Source organism: Helianthus annuus, chromosome 3, assembly GCF_002127325.2.
Source record: "Helianthus annuus cultivar XRQ/B chromosome 3, HanXRQr2.0-SUNRISE, whole genome shotgun sequence".
In the NCBI taxonomy this organism is placed as follows: Eukaryota; Viridiplantae; Streptophyta; class Magnoliopsida; order Asterales; family Asteraceae; genus Helianthus; species Helianthus annuus.
Genome location: NC_035435.2, coordinates 148109072 through 148125677, shown reverse-complemented (window position 1 = coordinate 148125677; position 16606 = coordinate 148109072). Strand labels below are relative to the sequence as shown.

Sequence of the window (16606 nt, the reverse complement as noted above, 5' to 3'; positions counted from 1 at the left end):
ATGTTTTTTGGAGATAAAATCAGCCTGGGCCGAACCAATACACATATGAAAAAATTCTCGAAAACCTGAAATTTAACACTACTGGGCGAAAAAACTGCACGGGCCGAGGCCCGGTCCGGCCTCCTCTAAGCTCCTCCCCTGAGTGATTGGTGGGTGAAACGGGCGGAGGTTGTGGAACGAGAGTAGCGAATGCGGGGGGATGCATGGGTGAAGGGTTGTGGTTGTTGAGGCGGGTTTTGATGGGGTGCATTGCTTGGTGGATTGATTTACATGATAAGATTGGGGGATTTGAGAGTTGTGGATGGAGATTAAAGAAGGTAATGTTGGTTTGTTTTGGGTGAGATTGGGGGAGGTGAAGGAAGGATGATAGAGGATACTGATATCAACAAAAAGACAAAACAAATGGATTTTAAAAATCAATTTAAATTCATATTTATAGAATTACCATAATACCCTTATCTTTAACAAACATTTTAGACAGAGTTAGGGACAGAGAGTGAAATGGAGATAAGTTAAACAGATTAAGGAGTAAAATGACTATTTTTAAAGGATTGAGGCAAAACCGTTAACCAAACAACAGGGAGTAAAACGAGCAAAACGTAAGTTAACTCTCATGTTTATAAAAAGAAAACGAAGTATAGTTGTTGTTCTTCCTCCCTTGATAATTGATATGGTTTCCAAAATTAGTGTAACAATCAATCCCGATTTCACCGTAACGTCGCCTTTATCATTTTCCTAAACCCTATTTCTCTTGCTTGCTTGCTTTCCAAAAGATAATCAATCATCAAACAAACAGAAGATGGATACGATGTCTACTCAGGGTGCACGTCGCGCTGTTGGTGACCCCAGTGGTTGGAGAGCTCAAATGCAACGGGAAAGAATCGCGAAGAAGATGTATTATTCTTTTTAAATATCTTCTCTATTTGTTTCTGCTCTAAAAAAATTTGCTTATGCTTACATCACATGCTTGTGTGAATGGTTCTCTACACCTGAAGTTTGTGCTTATATTTGCATTTTTTTTTTACTAAACTTGTGTAGAATGGATACCTTGAAGACACATCTTCCATTCTCAGGATACGAGAGACTACAGGAACTTAAGAAAATTGCTCAGAGGGTTGAAGTGGAGATTTATACTGCGGCCACAAGCCAGGTTAATTTGCTGTGTTCGTTAATTCTTATATTATGTTAACATTCTTGTAGTTTTTTTTTTTTGGGCTTTTGTGTAATGAAACTTTTGCAAATCTTTAGGAGAAGAAATTAAGCGATATCATGTTTGTCATACAGCGTAAGGTTTTGCTTCATGTGATTTATTTGGTTTGCAGTCTGAATATGCACGGAAGATATGCTTGAATATTCTGATTATGGAGACTAGATTACAGACTCTCATGCGGTCAAACTCTGCTGCTGATACTGTAAACCGCTCAGTGCCATTAGATTCGACGGCTCAGACTCGCAAAAAAGATGGCGGAGATTGGCAAGAAGAAATTTATGAAAAGGTGCTGTGTGTCATCTTACCTTTCTTTTAATGCAGTAAAAGCACCTGACTTCACAATATGCTATTTAGTATCAAAATCATCCCCAATGATCCTCTTAAATTTGAAATGTATTGACGTATGACTTAAAGTTATAAGAAACTCAAGGGGACTCATGTATATTTACTTATGTTTTAGACTACGTAGTTAATATCGGTTATATCGGTCCCCTAGTAAAATATCGGTGTCAAATATCAGTCAGAATATCGGTACCGATATATCACCGATATAAATGATATATCACTGAATTATTAGTGTTAAATTGCTATATATATAAATTCTGCATGATATTTAAATTTCCGATATCCCACCGCGATAACCTATATCTCAAATATCGGTCCTTGACGGATATTTACCGCATTAACTGCATAGGTTTTAGATAAACTATTTCGATTACTGGCTCTATGACTTTGATATTTTTTTTTCTTACAGATAAAAGCTCTGAAAGACCTGTATCTGCTCGATCTGAAAGACCTGTATCTACTCGATTTGAGGCCTACACGGTGTTCAAGTGGCGCTGTTGGTGACACCGCCATGGAATCTGGTGATTGGAGGGCTCAACTGCAAGCAGATTCACGGGAAAGGATCGTGAACAAGTTGTATGTCCTTATATTATTCTTTTAAATTTCTTATTATTTGTGCTCTTTATATTTGTTTATGCTGACCTAATGGTGTGACTGGTTCTCTTACACTTCTTGTAAAATGACGTTTTCCACCTTAAAATCCTGCTCATCGTTATTAAAGGCGCTAGGCGCACTCAAGGCGCATAGGCCTCGCCTGGGGCCTAGGCGCAAAACGCAAAAAAAGCGAGGGCCTGAGAAAAACAAAGTGCATAAAGAAAAAAAATTAAAAATATATTATGTATTAGAAAAAAAAATACTATTCTTCAAACAAAATTAACAAAGTCTATTATGTAACACTTTATATAATCTAATTAGTACCAAAATATTAGTGTATTAGTGTAGAAAAGTAGTTTTCCTTGAATAAAAGTAGAAATCTGGCTAGAATCTTGTCGGAATTTAGAGAATTTAGCCGGAAACTCTCCGGAATCTAGGAATCTCGCCGGAATGTGCGCCTGAACCATCACCTGGAGAATTAAAGCCCAATTTCCTCGACTTAAAGAGCAACTGCCTCGCCTCGTCTGAAAAATGGGCCTAGGCGCAAGAGGCGATGGCTTTTAACAACTATGATCCTGCTAACTATTTACATTATTTTGAGTGACATGTGTTGACCTTGTGTAGAATGGATACCTTGACGAGGCATCTTCCATTCTCTGGATACGAGGAACTACAGGAAGTTAAGAAAATAGCTGAAACGGTTGAAGAGGAGATTTATACCGGTGTCACGAACCTGGTTTGTTCGTCTTGTAGTTTTTGTATTTTTTCTTATTTGCTTTCGTGGAATGAAGATTTTGCAACTCTTAAGGAGAAGGAAGTGATATCCTGTTTGTCGTACAGCATAAAACATGTAATTTATTTGGTTTGCAGTCTGAATATGCACGGTTGCTATGCTTGATTATGCTGACAATGGAGACTAGATTACGAAATTTCATGTCAGACTCCATGCAGTCAAACTCTGCTGCTAATAGTGTAAACCCCTCAAATCCAGGTATTTCATAATACGCTAACGTTCAATGTTTAGCCCTTAATTTTTATAATTATGTTTTCATTGATAGGGAAAAGATCAAATAGGAAGTTAATTTTCGCTAGGAAGGATAGGAAGCCATAGGATTATGACATGTGGCAAATTTTAAAATAAAGAGAAAGGGTATTTTAGTCAATCCAACTCCTTCTTCTTCCTTTTTCAAAACCCAGTAAATTCAAAAACCCACCATTTTCAAAACCCACCATCTTCAACTATTTCTTCACTTTCTATCTCAATAATCACTACATTATAGTGCGATTTTCATCACCAATCAATGATTCAGAACCCGATCAACGTGTTCTTTAGCTTTTTTTTGAAGAAAACCCAGTTTAATTTCATAAAAAAATCTCGTTTTTTCCGGTGATTTTGGAGATAATCACTCGATTCGTTCGATTCGAGCGTTGATAAGTGTTTCTATCATTCAAAATTTGTCAATTGATGAAGAAATCGGCTTCGATCCATGTAAGAAATTCTTTAATTTCATTTTCATGATCTGGGTTTTTGATTTAGTCATTGCGTTTTACAATCTTTGCGGGGGTCCGGGGGCGGCAGCCCCCGGTAGCGGGGTCCCAGGGGCGGCAGCCCCTGGCGGGGTCCAAGGGGCAGAGCCCCTGGCTGGGGTTGAGCTGCTGCTGTACTAAAAACGCATCAGAAAAATTAATTTTCCATAAATTGGCTCATTTCGAAGACAGTAATTCGTAGACAATTCAGACAGTTCACAGTGACACATTTTTTAGGTGTTTTCAGTCCATTGCGTTTTAGAATGAGTCATTTTTAAGTGTTTTCTGGCCATTGCGTTTTACATATAAGACATTTCTTTGTGTTTTTGGTGCATTGCGTTTTAGGTAAAACACATTTTTATGTGTTTTCTGGCCATTGCGTTTTACAAATAAGACATTTCTGTGTGTTTTCTGGCCATTGCGTTTTACAAATAAGTCATTTCTTTGTGTTTTTGGTGCATTGCGTTTTAGGTAGAACACATTTTTATGTGTTTTCTGGCCATTGCGTTTTACAAATAAGACATTTCTGTGTGTTTTCTGGCCATTGCGTTTTACAAATAAGTCATTTCTTTGTGTTTTTGGTGCATTGCGTTTTAGGTAGAACACATTTTTATGTGTTTTCTGGCCATTGCGTTTTACAAATAAGACATTTCTGTGTGTTTTCTGGCCATTGCGTTTTACAAATAAGTCATTTCTTTGTGTTTTTGGTGCATTGCGTTTTAGAAAAATGTCATTTTTTAGGTTTTTTTTTTCATTGCGTTTTACGTAACTGGTGGTTTTTCTATTGCGTTTTACGCAACTGGGTTTTAATTTTTTTTTTTAAAATATAGCAATAGTATACTCGTTTTAAAGAAAAAAAAACGCTCGTTTTTTTGGTGCAATTTTTATAAAAAAATAATGTCGTATGAAAGAGTTATTAACGTTTAAAAAATGGGGGGGAATTGGAGGAGAGAGAAACTATTGGCTTGGATTGACTAGAATGCCCTTGAACAAACTCACGCGCCTCTTTTATTCTTTTCAATTTCCCTGATTTAATCTTAGCCCTTGATTAACTTAATGAATGGTCAAGATCACTTCCTATCCTTCCTAGCCAAATAAACTTCCTATTGTATCTCCACCCTTCATTGATATAAGTTTATTTATGCAATGAGAAACAAAATGATGGAATATATATAACTATATTGTATATATTTTGTGTGTTTTATATCATAGAGGGGACACGTATATATAGAAGGGGAACTAACTCTAAACTAAACACTAAGACCCAATGAGCTGCACGGCTAATACATAAGCTGATATATATATATGTCCGTGTGGGTGTGCGCGCGAGAACTACCAAATCTCACCAAGCATACTACAAAGTGAATAGTTTGCGCCATAGCCCTAATTCTGCACCTGCAGGATCTTTTTTTCTTTTTGGGCTTTTCTTATTAAAACTAATTTTGGACATTTTTTTTTCATTAATTGATAGAAATAATAAAATATACAAAGATTTTAAAAGGTTACTAATTTCTATTACTAGTTATATTAGGTTTTAAGTTTCTATATACCTGCTAGGCTGCTATGCATACTTCATTTTTTTTATTATTGCAGTTTTTTTTTTTTTTTTTTTTTTTTTTTTTTTTTTTTTTTTTTTTTTTGCGTAGGGTAAAAACTAATGCTCTCTCACTTTCTCTTTTTATCCGGTTCTCACAGTTGTCAACATTGGTTTTGAAACGAACCCTCTTATATGTATATTTAGTTTAAAAATTTACTAATGCTTTTTTTATGCTAATTATATGATTTTTCTCCAACGTATAGGTTCTGAGGTGACGCAACAAGTGGACAACCCGCAGCAGCTCCTGCAACGGCAAAGGACGACAGGCCAGCAAAATCTACTTTCAAGTCTACCGCAGTCATCACAGGAGTTAATTGGTCAATCCACCATGACATATGTTTTTGGTCAAAATTCGAACATGAAGAACCTTCAAAATATGCCCGGTGCTGTTGGTGACCCCACAAAGGAATCTGATAATTGGAGGGCTCAACTGCAAGCAGATGCACGTGAAAGGAGCGTGAAAAACATGTATACACTTATATTATTATTTATATCTTCTTATTTTATGTGCTCTAAATGAATTGGTTATGCTGACCTTGTTGAGTGCCAATTGCTTGGTGTGACTGGTTCACTCCACTTTTATTTTGTAAAATAATGTTTTCTTTTCTGCTAAATATTTGCATCGTTTTGGCTGACATGTGTAGAGTGGATACCTTGAAGATGCATCTTCCATTCGCTGGAGACGAGGAACTACAAGGGCTTAAGAAAATAGCTGAGACGGTTGAAGAGAAGATTTATACTGCTTCCATAAGCCAGGTTTGAAGAGTGAATAATTTTGTGGTTTTCGCCTTTTCTTTCGTGGAATGGCGATCTTGCAAGTCTTTATGTACAAATGATCTAACTATTTCAAATAAGACAAGGAAATGGTATCATGTTTGTCATTGTGGGACCTAAGATCATGTTCTTTTATTTGGTTTGTAGACTGATTATTTCCGGAAGATATCGGTGAAGATACTGGATTTGGAGGATAGATCAAAAAGTCCCATGCGATCAAACGCTGTGACTAATAGTGTAAACCCTTCAAATCCAGGTATTTTATAACATACCATCGTTCAATGTTCTGCCGCTAATTTTTATAGTTATGTTTTATGTAGGTACAAGTTTATTTCTGTAATGAGATACAAGTTGATGGAATACATCTAACTATATTTTATATATTTTGTTTGTTTTACATTATAGAGGGGACATGTATATATAGAAACTCTAAACTAAACCTTAAGACCCATTGAGCTGCATAATGGGATAATACATAATCTTATATATATATATATATGTGTGTGTGTGTCGGGGGGGGAGGGGTGATGGTATGCGCACCGGGTGAAATTAATATTTTCACTTTTTCTGTTTATCCGGTTCTCAACATTGGTCTTGAAAAGAAGGCTCTCCTATATGTATATTTAGTGTAACAGTTTTTAATGCTTTTTATGGTAATTATATGATTTTTCTCCAATGGATAGGTTCCGAGGTCATGCAGCAAGTGAACAACCAAGTGAAACAACCTTCTATTCATGTGCCGTCTAATAATACTCAACAAGTGATGTCAAAGAACATGCACGGTAACATTGGTTTAGATGGGATGTACAACTATTCTGGTTTATCTTCTTCTGCATTGCCACCTGGCAGCGCGTTACAACAACCCACCATGACAAATGTTGCTGGTCAAAGTTTAAACATGCAAAACATGTCTAGTTTTCGACAAAACCCGCTCAGTGGAAAACAATATAACTCCTCTAACATTCTCCAGCAGCGGCAGCAACTGCTGATGCTGCAACAGCAGAGGTTGATGAACCAGCAAAATGAGTTTTCAAGTCTAGTGCAGCCATCACAGCAGTTAATTGGTCAATCCACCACGACAAATGTTGCTGGTCAAAATTTAAAGATGCAGAACATTCAAAATATACCTCAACGAAACCAGGCTATGGGACTCTCTGAGTCGCAGCAGCTCCTGCTACAACAGCTCCGGCAACAGCAGAGTTTCATAGGCCAGCAAAATAGGCTTTCAAGTCCACTACAGTCATCACAGCCGTTAATTGGTCAATCCACCACGCCGACAAATGTTGCTGGACAAAATTTAAAGATGCCGAACATTAAAAATATGTCTCCAATGCCGCAACCTATTAATATGCCTAATCAGAAACAAGATATGCAGAGTTCAGCAAATGTGTTACCAACGCAGGTTCAACAATCACAGCCACAGTTGCAGCAGCAGGTGACGCCACCACACATGCAATCGCCGCTTGGGCTGCAGCTGGGTATGCAACAACAGCCAAATCTGCTGCAAAGGAACACACAACAAAGGCTTCCAACCGCAAGTGGTTTTCCGCTGCAAAATGTGATTGATCAACGGAAACAGCCAATTCAGAAGCAGAAAGTTATGCCAGCGGCTTCATCAAGTAGCGTTATTCTTATTTTTTATTTTGTTATATCTGTTTGTTTTTAGATATTGAAATAATTTTAATAAGCTAATGCCTCAAACTTCTGCTCGTCTGTAGCATCATTAGATTCGACAGCTCGGACTGGCATTCCAAATGGCGACGATTGGCAAGAGAAAGCGTATCAAGAGGTGTTGTATATTGTTTTACATTTCTTTTAAAGCAGTGAAAGCACCTGGCATCACAATTCACATTTGGGTTGAACAAAACCATCACCATTATTCTAACCAAAGTTTACTCACTTTTTTTTCGCACTGATTTCAAAATATATGACCACTTTGAGTAAAAAATAAATTAATGATAAAATCATCATCATACTCGGTAAATCTCACCTATAGCAAAGCTAAGGTAGGGTCTAAGGAGGGTAAGGTGTAGACAGCCTTACCTCTACCCCGTAGGAATAGAGAGGCTGCTTCCAGTGAGACCCCTGGCTCCATAGTAGTTTTGCATCAAGCCTTGGACATAAGGCACATAACTCTCGGCAAAAAGGCCGATTAGTGCATGTACCCCCTTGTCTTTCGGCTATCAACGCCACTACATGATGCATGATTAACCGTCCCCCGCTTTTAACGTTATTTTCATGAAATTAGTAAAATAACGTTAAAATTAGTGCAATTTCACTTTTGCCCCCCGAGGGCCCACACATATACATTATATGTGCACACCGGAAGCAGGGCGTTAAAAATGATAAAATGTCAATCAAATTTTAAAAGAGCGTTTACAAGTTTTTTTTTGCTTGTAATCATCCTTGTTTTGTCATTCTCTTATTTATATCAACTTTCTGAAATTAGTACCGTTACACTTAAATACCCTTGATGTTATGACTTGAAATGATAATATGCTAAATGGTATTTGTGTACTGATATTCTTGATGAATGATGATATTAGTCTTTTTCCAGTTATAGGCTATTTGACTATTTTTTTATTCCGATTACAGATAAAAGCTATGAAGGATAAGTATCTACCGGATTTAATTGACATTCACCAGAAATTTATATCCAAATTGCAGCAGGTAAGTTAGTTGCTCATATCAAATTGGATATCTTTTATGTTCTAAATCATGTATAATCATTTAAAGATGATATGCTATCTTTTATTTCTTATTAATGAGAACCCTTTGTTATCCAGCACAATTCTCTTCCTCAGCACCCAATAAATGTGCAAATTGAGAAGCTGATTGTATTTAAACATGTGTTGGAGCGTTACATGCAATTCTTACAAATCCCAAAGAATGGAATATCAGAAAGTTATAAAGACAAACTGCCTGTCTATGAGAAGCATATTATTAATGTCATCAATTCAAATAAGCAAGTTCAATCACATGAAAATCAGATGAATTTAGAGGGTTCTATGGCACAAATGAAACTGAATGATATCGGAAGTTTGCAGCAATCTACCACCGCTTCTCCCTCAGTGGATTCAAAATCTTCAACAGAAAATGATGAATTGCATACACCCCAGGTCCTTAGCGGTTCTCAATAACAAAATACCGTGGTGAGTGCTGCTTAATCTTGTTATCTTTGTTTGAAGTTCTGATATCCTGGCAACAAGTATAGTTGTTGTCTTCCTTGCTTTTACATTTGCATATTTGAAACAAAACTTATCAAAACTTTCATGTTCTATGATAAAACTGTGGTTTATGTTTAGACTTTTTAGACATTACAATTTCTTTATCTTTCTCTTTTGAGTCGGGAGTTTCGCATAAGCTTTTTGCATCTTTAATGGTTGTCTTCCCGTGAAAATTGCAATATCTATGCCGTATATATATTTTTTTGGAAAGTTTTAATGGTAAGATTGTTTTTTGTAGTATGTTGCATATATGGTGATTCAAAACAATGCAACTTTGTAGATGTATTTAAGTTATTATTGTTAATAAGTTGGTACCAAAAGGTAGCAAAATCTCTGCCAAATTAACATAATGTGCTAATTTAAGAATATTCACATTTGGGGTATTATTGATGTCACACCCCCAAAATCCACCCGCGGAGTACTACCGCTTGGAGGCGTGACTGACCAGGATCCAGCCACCAATCATACTGAACAAGCATATAAATAATCATAAAAGTTTAACCAATACGATTGGTGTTTCAAAACAAACAAGTTTAAGTTGTAAGCGGAAGCATAAGTCTCAAAAGTAAAACATAAGTTCAAATGTTTTCAAGTTTAACAAGGTACGCAGCAATCCGTGTCCCACAACGACTCCTCCATGCAAGCTCCAGCTGAGTACCTATGGTCCTGCAAAGCATGTAGTAACGAGTCAACAACTAGTTGAGTGAGTTCACAGTGGTTGTTCGTTTTAGTTGTTTCGAAAACAGTTTCCTTTATCTGGCATCCTGCCGTGGGGGTTACCCCATAGTTTAAAAACGTGACTTGTTCATTCCCAGTTACTCCGGCACTCCAGCCGTGGGGGCTACCCCATGTTAGTTATCAGGCATTTCGGCCGTGGGGGCTACCCCATGCGTACACTAGACTCGTTACCATATCGACTGCTGACTGTAGTCATGTTTATGTGCCCTGAAAACCATCAATGTCTATCATCATTGACGTGCCCCAGATCCATTAGTTCACGCCCGTCCTCTGCGGCACGGTGTGAGGTTTGTCAGACCTAAATAGCGCTATCTAACTAATGACCCGCTCGCCATTGGCCCGGCGATTAAGTCGATACAACAAGGAGGGACTTCGTGATAGAGTTTTAGTCTAGTACGAGTTATCCGTCCATCTGGACGAGGAATCACATTCCTGAACCATAGCCGTCCTACCCAAGGAGGACGAGGAACCCACGTTCCTTAACCCCGTTCCCAATCCCAGGGAATCCCATGCTTTGTAGAGGGTGTGAACTCACCTTGGTTTGCTCGGTAGTAACACAGAAAGTCAATCAAATTGCAGGTAATCAATTAGGTCCTATCACAGATATTATTCGTATCAGATTCAAGCCAAGCAGTGCACGAATGTTCAACACGTATTGTACACAGGTATTGATCATGGCAAACACATTTAACATTAACAGCTCACAGTTAACAGTCATACACAGTCCAAGGTCTAAGTGTGAGGCCCTAACAGTTGGGCTCGTGATAACAGGCCCAAACAATACGTCAACAGTAATACAGAAGCCCATAAGCCTGGCCCATAATTAAGCAAGCCCATAAGTGTGGTTTCGAGTCGCAACCGGACTCGCAAGCATGGTTTCGAGTCATGCTGTTTGTGTTGATCATGGGTGGTTGCGAGTCGCAACCTATGTCGCAACCATGGTTTCGGCTCGTCATGCTAAGGTCTCGAGTCGCAACGGGACTCGTAACCTGTGTCGCAACCTGTGGTCTCGGCTTGTCATGTTATGGTTGCGAGTCGTAACCAGATGTTCTCGACTCGCAATTGGTGTCGCAACGTGGAGGTTTCGAGTCGCAACCAGGGGTCTCGACTCCCCAACAGTTGCTGATTCTGCACAGTTGTACTATCCAATAGAATTTGAATGTCATGCAACACAAATATTGTACTATCCACTAAAACATGTTTTGTTGTCTAAACCCTTGCTAAAATGGATCAAACATGGCAGAATTCAAATATTCAACACACATTCATATGATATTCAACAAGTTCTTCATATATTCAAGTCATGTTCATGTTCATCATATATCCAAAAGACATATTCATAACACATTTAACCCTTGTTCAAGCACACTATGCATTTATCCTAATTATAACATGAACAACTATCAAACACTTGAACCAAAGGCTACAATTCGGTCCTTTATTAACCCGATTACATGACAAATACAAACCGATTTCATGCTCCTTAAAACTAGTGGTTCAACCTCCTTTAAACACAAAGCATCAACAATCCGAATTCAAGCATGTTAACCGGTTCATTATTATCATACATGTAATATCATCTTTTGACAACAAACAACTATTTTCTATCTAGCAAACATCTTTATCATAGATAGACAATCATCAAGCCAACACATATTATCATTCAACCTCATTACACATCAACAACAAACCGAAATACAATGTGAGTCACTAACCGGTTAAGAGGTATGAAAGGTGAACTCCAAATGTTGATTTCCAAGCTTGAACCGAAATCCTAGTGCTAACCGATTGGATCCGAAAATGATGTGTGTTTGTGTTCTTAGGGTTTTAGTGAGAGGGAAAGTATGAGAGTGTGAGTGTGTGTAGTCCAAGGAAATGGTGAGTGTGGTCATGAGTGTAGTATTTATACTAGTTCTTCATGATCCACCCTAAAGGGCTTACCAAAACCGGTTAGAGGAGGTCACGGCCCAAAGGCCCAAATCGGTCACTATTCACTCGAGACCTCATGGTCCCGAGTCGGGTCCTTGTCGTCTCGAGTTGGGTTCTCGGCTCACGTATACACATACATATATGCATACAAACACAACACATAATCACATAAAACTTCACATTTATTATTACGTTAACAAGGTAACTAGTCACATAGCGTTCAAGCACGTTACATCAAGGCACAAGAAAGGTTCTAGATTTCGGGTTGTCACATCATCCCCAAGTTGAAAGAAATTTCGTCCCGAAATTTGATGGCACTCACTGAGGAAGCTAGTTAAGTTGTATGGTTTTCCCGGTTGTTCTGGGGTGTCACATCCACCCCCCGTTGATCTGGAATTTCGTCCCGAAATTCCGTAGCTTCAGCCTCAGTAGTGGTTGTACTGTTCTCAAACAGTTGGGAATACTTTTGTTTCATCCGATCTTCGCGCTCTCAGGTGAACTCTGGGCCGCGACGTGAGTTCCAACGAACTCGAACGAGAGGTATTCTAGTGCTCTTGAGGACCTTAACATCCCGGTCCGTGATTTCGACTGGTTCTTCGACGAATTTCAACTGTTCGTCGATCGTGAGTTCCTTCAGAGGAACTACGTGGGTCTCATCTGACAGACATTTCTTCAGATTCGACACATGGAAAACGTTGTGAACTGCACCGAGTTCTGCTGGTAGGTTCAGTCTGTAGGCCACCTTGCCTATTTTCTCTATGATTTCGAAAGGTCCAACGTATTGTGGGTTGAGTTTGCCTCGTTTACCAAAACGAACCACACCCTTCCAGGGTGAAACTTTGAGTAATACCCGCTCCCCAACCTGGAGCTCAAGTGGTTTCCTGCCCTTATCGGCGTAGGCCTTCTGACGGTCACGAGCGGCCGCCATGCGCTGTCGTATTTTAGCAATCCGCTTAGTAGTGTCTACCACATGTTCTGGACCAGTGATCTGACTATCCCCCACCTCTGCCCAACAAAGAGGTGACCGGCATTTACGTCCGTACAATGCCTCAAACGGAGCAGCTTTAATGCTGGTGTGGTAGCTGTTATTATACGAGAATTCCACGAGTGGCAGATGCCTTTCCCAGCTGTTGCCAAAGTCGATTACACAAGCACGAAGCATGTCTTCTAATGTCTGGTAGTGCGCTCGGACTGCCCGTCCGTCTGTGGGTGATACGCTGTGCTCATATCTAATCGTGAGCCAAAGGACTTGTGCATTGCTTGCCACAGCTCTGAAGTAAAACGTGCATCTCGATCAGATATGATAGAGGTGGGCACCCCGTGCCTCGAAACAACTTCCTTGAGATATATCTCCGCCAGAGTGGAGAATTTATCCGTCTCCTTAATTGCCAAAAAGTGTGCGGATTTCGTGAGTCGATCCACAATCACCCAGATAGTATCGTTTCCACGCTGGGATCTAGGTAGGCCAGTAACGAAATCCATGGAAATTTGCTCCCATTTCCATTGTGGTATCTCTGGCTGTTGGAGTAGGCCTGAGGGTTTCTGATATTCCGTCTTGACTCGCGCACAAGTCAAACACTTGCTGACGTAAGTTGCTATGTGGGCCTTCATGTTAGGCCACCAATACGTAGTTTTAATATCATGGTACATCTTGTCCGAACCAGGGTGTACCGAGTAGCGAGATTTGTGTGCTTCATCCATCACAAGTTCTCGCAAGTCGCCATAGAGTGGGACCCAAATGCGTCCTGTCACGTAGTAAGCACCGTCTTCCTTCTGTTCTAAGCGTTGCCTTGACCCGCGTAGGGCTTCGGCTCTAACGTTTTCTGGTTTCAGTGCTTCTATCTGAGCAGCTCGTATTTGCGAAGGTAAACTAGAATGGATCGTGAGTTGTAGAGCTCTTACGCGCTTAGGCGCAGTGTCCTTTCGACTCAGGGCGTCGGCCACAACATTGGCCTTGCCCGGGTGATACCTGATGGAGCACTCATAGTCATTCAGCAGCTCGACCCATCGTCGTTGCCGCATATTCAGTTCCTTCTGCTTGAATATGTGCTCTAGGCTCCTGTGGTCGGTGTAGATTGCGCACTTGGTTCCGTACAGGTAGTGCCGCCATAGTTTAAGTGCGAAAACAACAGCTCCCAGCTCCAAATCGTGTGTTGTGTAGTTCTTCTCGTGAACTTTGAGTTGGCGTGAGGCGTAGGCTATGACTTTATCCCGTTGCATCAATACACAACCAAGACCTTGAATTGATGCATCACAGTAAACCACAAAATCGTCTGTGCCCTCTGGCAGTGAAAGGATAGGTGCACTACAGAGTCTATCCTTTAGATGCTGAAAAGCTAACTCTTGTGCATTTCCCCAATGATAAACAACGCCTTTCTGCGTTAGTAAGGTGAGAGGCTGCGCGATCTTAGAAAAGTCCTTGATGAATCTCCTGTAATAACCTGCCAATCCCAAGAATTGGCGAATTTCCTTTGGTGTGCGAGGCGCAGGCCAGTTCTTAATAGAGTCTACCTTGGATGGATCAACGTGAATCCCATCCTTGTTTACCACGTGACCTAGGAAATGGACTTCACGAAGCCAGAAGTCGCATTTCGAGAATTTTGCATAGAGCTGTTCTTTCCGAAGGAGTTCCAGAATAAGCCGTAGATGCTGTTCGTGCTCCTCTTTACTCTTAGAATAGATCAGGATGTCGTCGATGAAGACTATAACAAACTTGTCCAGGTACGGCTTGCAAACTCGGTTCATCAAGTCCATGAAAACTGCGGGTGCGTTTGTCAGCCCAAACGGCATGACCAAAAACTCATAGTGCCCATATCGAGTTCTAAAGGCTGTCTTAGAGACATCCTCTTCTCGAACTCTCAGCTGGTGATATCCCGATCTCAGATCGATCTTTGAATAGTAGCTCGACCCCTGCAACTGGTCGAACAAGTCGTCAATGCGCGGTAGAGGATAACGATTCTTCACAGTCACCTTGTTGAGTTCACGATAGTCGATACACATTCTGAAGGTACCGTCCTTCTTCTTCACAAATAGTACTGGGGCTCCCCAAGGCGATGAGCTAGGACGAATGAAACCCTTATCCAAGAGTTCTTGTAGTTGCGTGGAGAGTTCTTCCAACTCTGATGGAGCCAAACGATAAGGTGCACGTGCTATAGGCGCAGCTCCAGGAGCTAGTTCAATCTGAAACTCGACTTGGCGATGGGGCGGAAGACCAGGTAATTCCTCAGGGAATACCTCAGGATAGTCGCGTACAACTGGAAAATCTTCTAGCTTCTTCTCTTTCTCTGTGGTATCAGTAACTAGAGCCAAAATCGCAGTGTGGCCCTTTCGTAAGCACTTCTGGGCCTTAAGGAGAGAGATGATGTTCTCAACAGCACTTCTCTTGTCGCCACGAATCATGAGAGGTTCACTACTTAAACCAGGAATACGAACGATCTTCTCGTTGCAAAGAATCTCTGCTCGGTGTTGGGATAACCAATCCATCCCAATGACAACGTCGAAACTACCCAAGACGATAGGAATGAGGTCAATAGAGAAGGTCTGGTTAGCGAGAATAAGTTGGCAACCTTTGACTACGTGCGAGGCCTCCAAACTCTTACCATTAGCTAGCTCTACGGTGTGCTTGGTGTTCAGGGGTGTTGGAATTCGCTTAAGCATTTGACTAACTTCTAGTGACACATAGCTAGTATCGGCACCCGAATCAAATAAGACTGTAACATAAAAGTCGTCGAGAAGGAACTTACCCGTCACCACGTTGGGATCATTCCTTGCTTCACCTTGACCAATCACGAACACTCGTCCCCTAGCACCATTGTTGTTGTTGTGGTTCCCATTGTTACCATTCCCCTGATTGTTGTTGTTGTTGTTCTGGTTCAGTTGGGGACAATCTTTCTTGAAGTGGCCTTCAGCTCCACACTGAAAGCATCCTTTGTTGTTACCCTGTTGCTGTCGCTGGTTCTGTTGAGGTTGCTGACGATTCTGATTGGCGGGGTATGCGCTCCTGCAATCCTTTGCAACATGACCAGGCTTGTTGCACCGATGACAGTTGCCCCTGGTGCATGGCCCACTGTGGTGTAGGTTGCAACGATTGCATTTGGGGTGATTCCCCTTGTACCCACCATGACTTTGACCACCAGACGATTGCTGACTGGGGCTCTTGTGGTCGTCAGTCTTTCTCTGCTGAGACTGAGATTGCACAGAAGTTGAACCCTTGCTTGAAGTTCCATCCCATTTCCGTTTGTCCCCACTAGAGGTACCAGAAGTAGTTGCAGCACCTATACGCTTTGGTAACTTGTTCTGCTCCACCGCCTGATCAGTGAGACGGTGAGCCAACTGAACAACCTGCTGGATAGTAGTCAAGTTTGCTGAAGTCACATGACTTTGGATCTCTGGCACCAAGCCCTTGAGATAGAGTTCAATTCGCTTATAGGGAGGGTCCACCATAGTAGGACACAACAAGGCAAGCTCATGCGATCTCTTAGTGTATGCCTCAATCTCTGACCCCGTCATCTTGAGATTGTAGAATTCATCTTCCAGCTTATGGATGTCATCGCGAATGCAGTATTCCTCCCTGATCATTTCCTTGAAATTCTCCCATGGGGTGGCGTTGGCAGCAACCAACCCCAGCATTTGCACTTGAGCATTCCACCACGTGAGGGCCAAACC

The 16606-nt window shown here is 40.7% G+C and overlaps 1 protein-coding gene across 1 annotated transcript; it reads left to right on the top strand.

The window, feature by feature from the left end:
- The first annotated feature begins 678 nt into the window (after window positions 1–678).
- LOC110932215 (mediator of RNA polymerase II transcription subunit 15a) lies at window positions 679–9335 on the top strand. Its single transcript, XM_022175567.2, has 13 exons — window positions 679–894; window positions 1039–1150; window positions 1323–1496; window positions 1965–2131; window positions 2774–2885; window positions 3020–3140; window positions 5477–5741; window positions 5918–6029; window positions 6195–6303; window positions 6731–7666; window positions 7766–7836; window positions 8643–8717; window positions 8834–9335. The coding sequence occupies exons 1-13, from the start codon at window positions 800–802 to the stop codon at window positions 9185–9187; spliced, it is 2703 nt and encodes a 900-aa protein (XP_022031259.1). The 5' UTR covers window positions 679–799; the 3' UTR covers window positions 9188–9335.
- The last annotated feature ends 7271 nt before the right edge of the window (window positions 9336–16606 follow it).

Coding starts and splice junctions, on each gene's coding strand:
- LOC110932215 (XM_022175567.2), top strand. CDS start 800: ATGGATACGATGTCTACTCAGGGTGCACGTCGCGCTGTTGGTGACCCC. Junction 1,151..1,322: donor ATACTGCGGCCACAAGCCAG/GTTAATTTGCTG, acceptor TTTGGTTTGCAG/TCTGAATATGCACGGAAGAT. Junction 7,667..7,765: donor TATGCCAGCGGCTTCATCAA/GTAGCGTTATTC, acceptor GCTCGTCTGTAG/CATCATTAGATTCGACAGCT.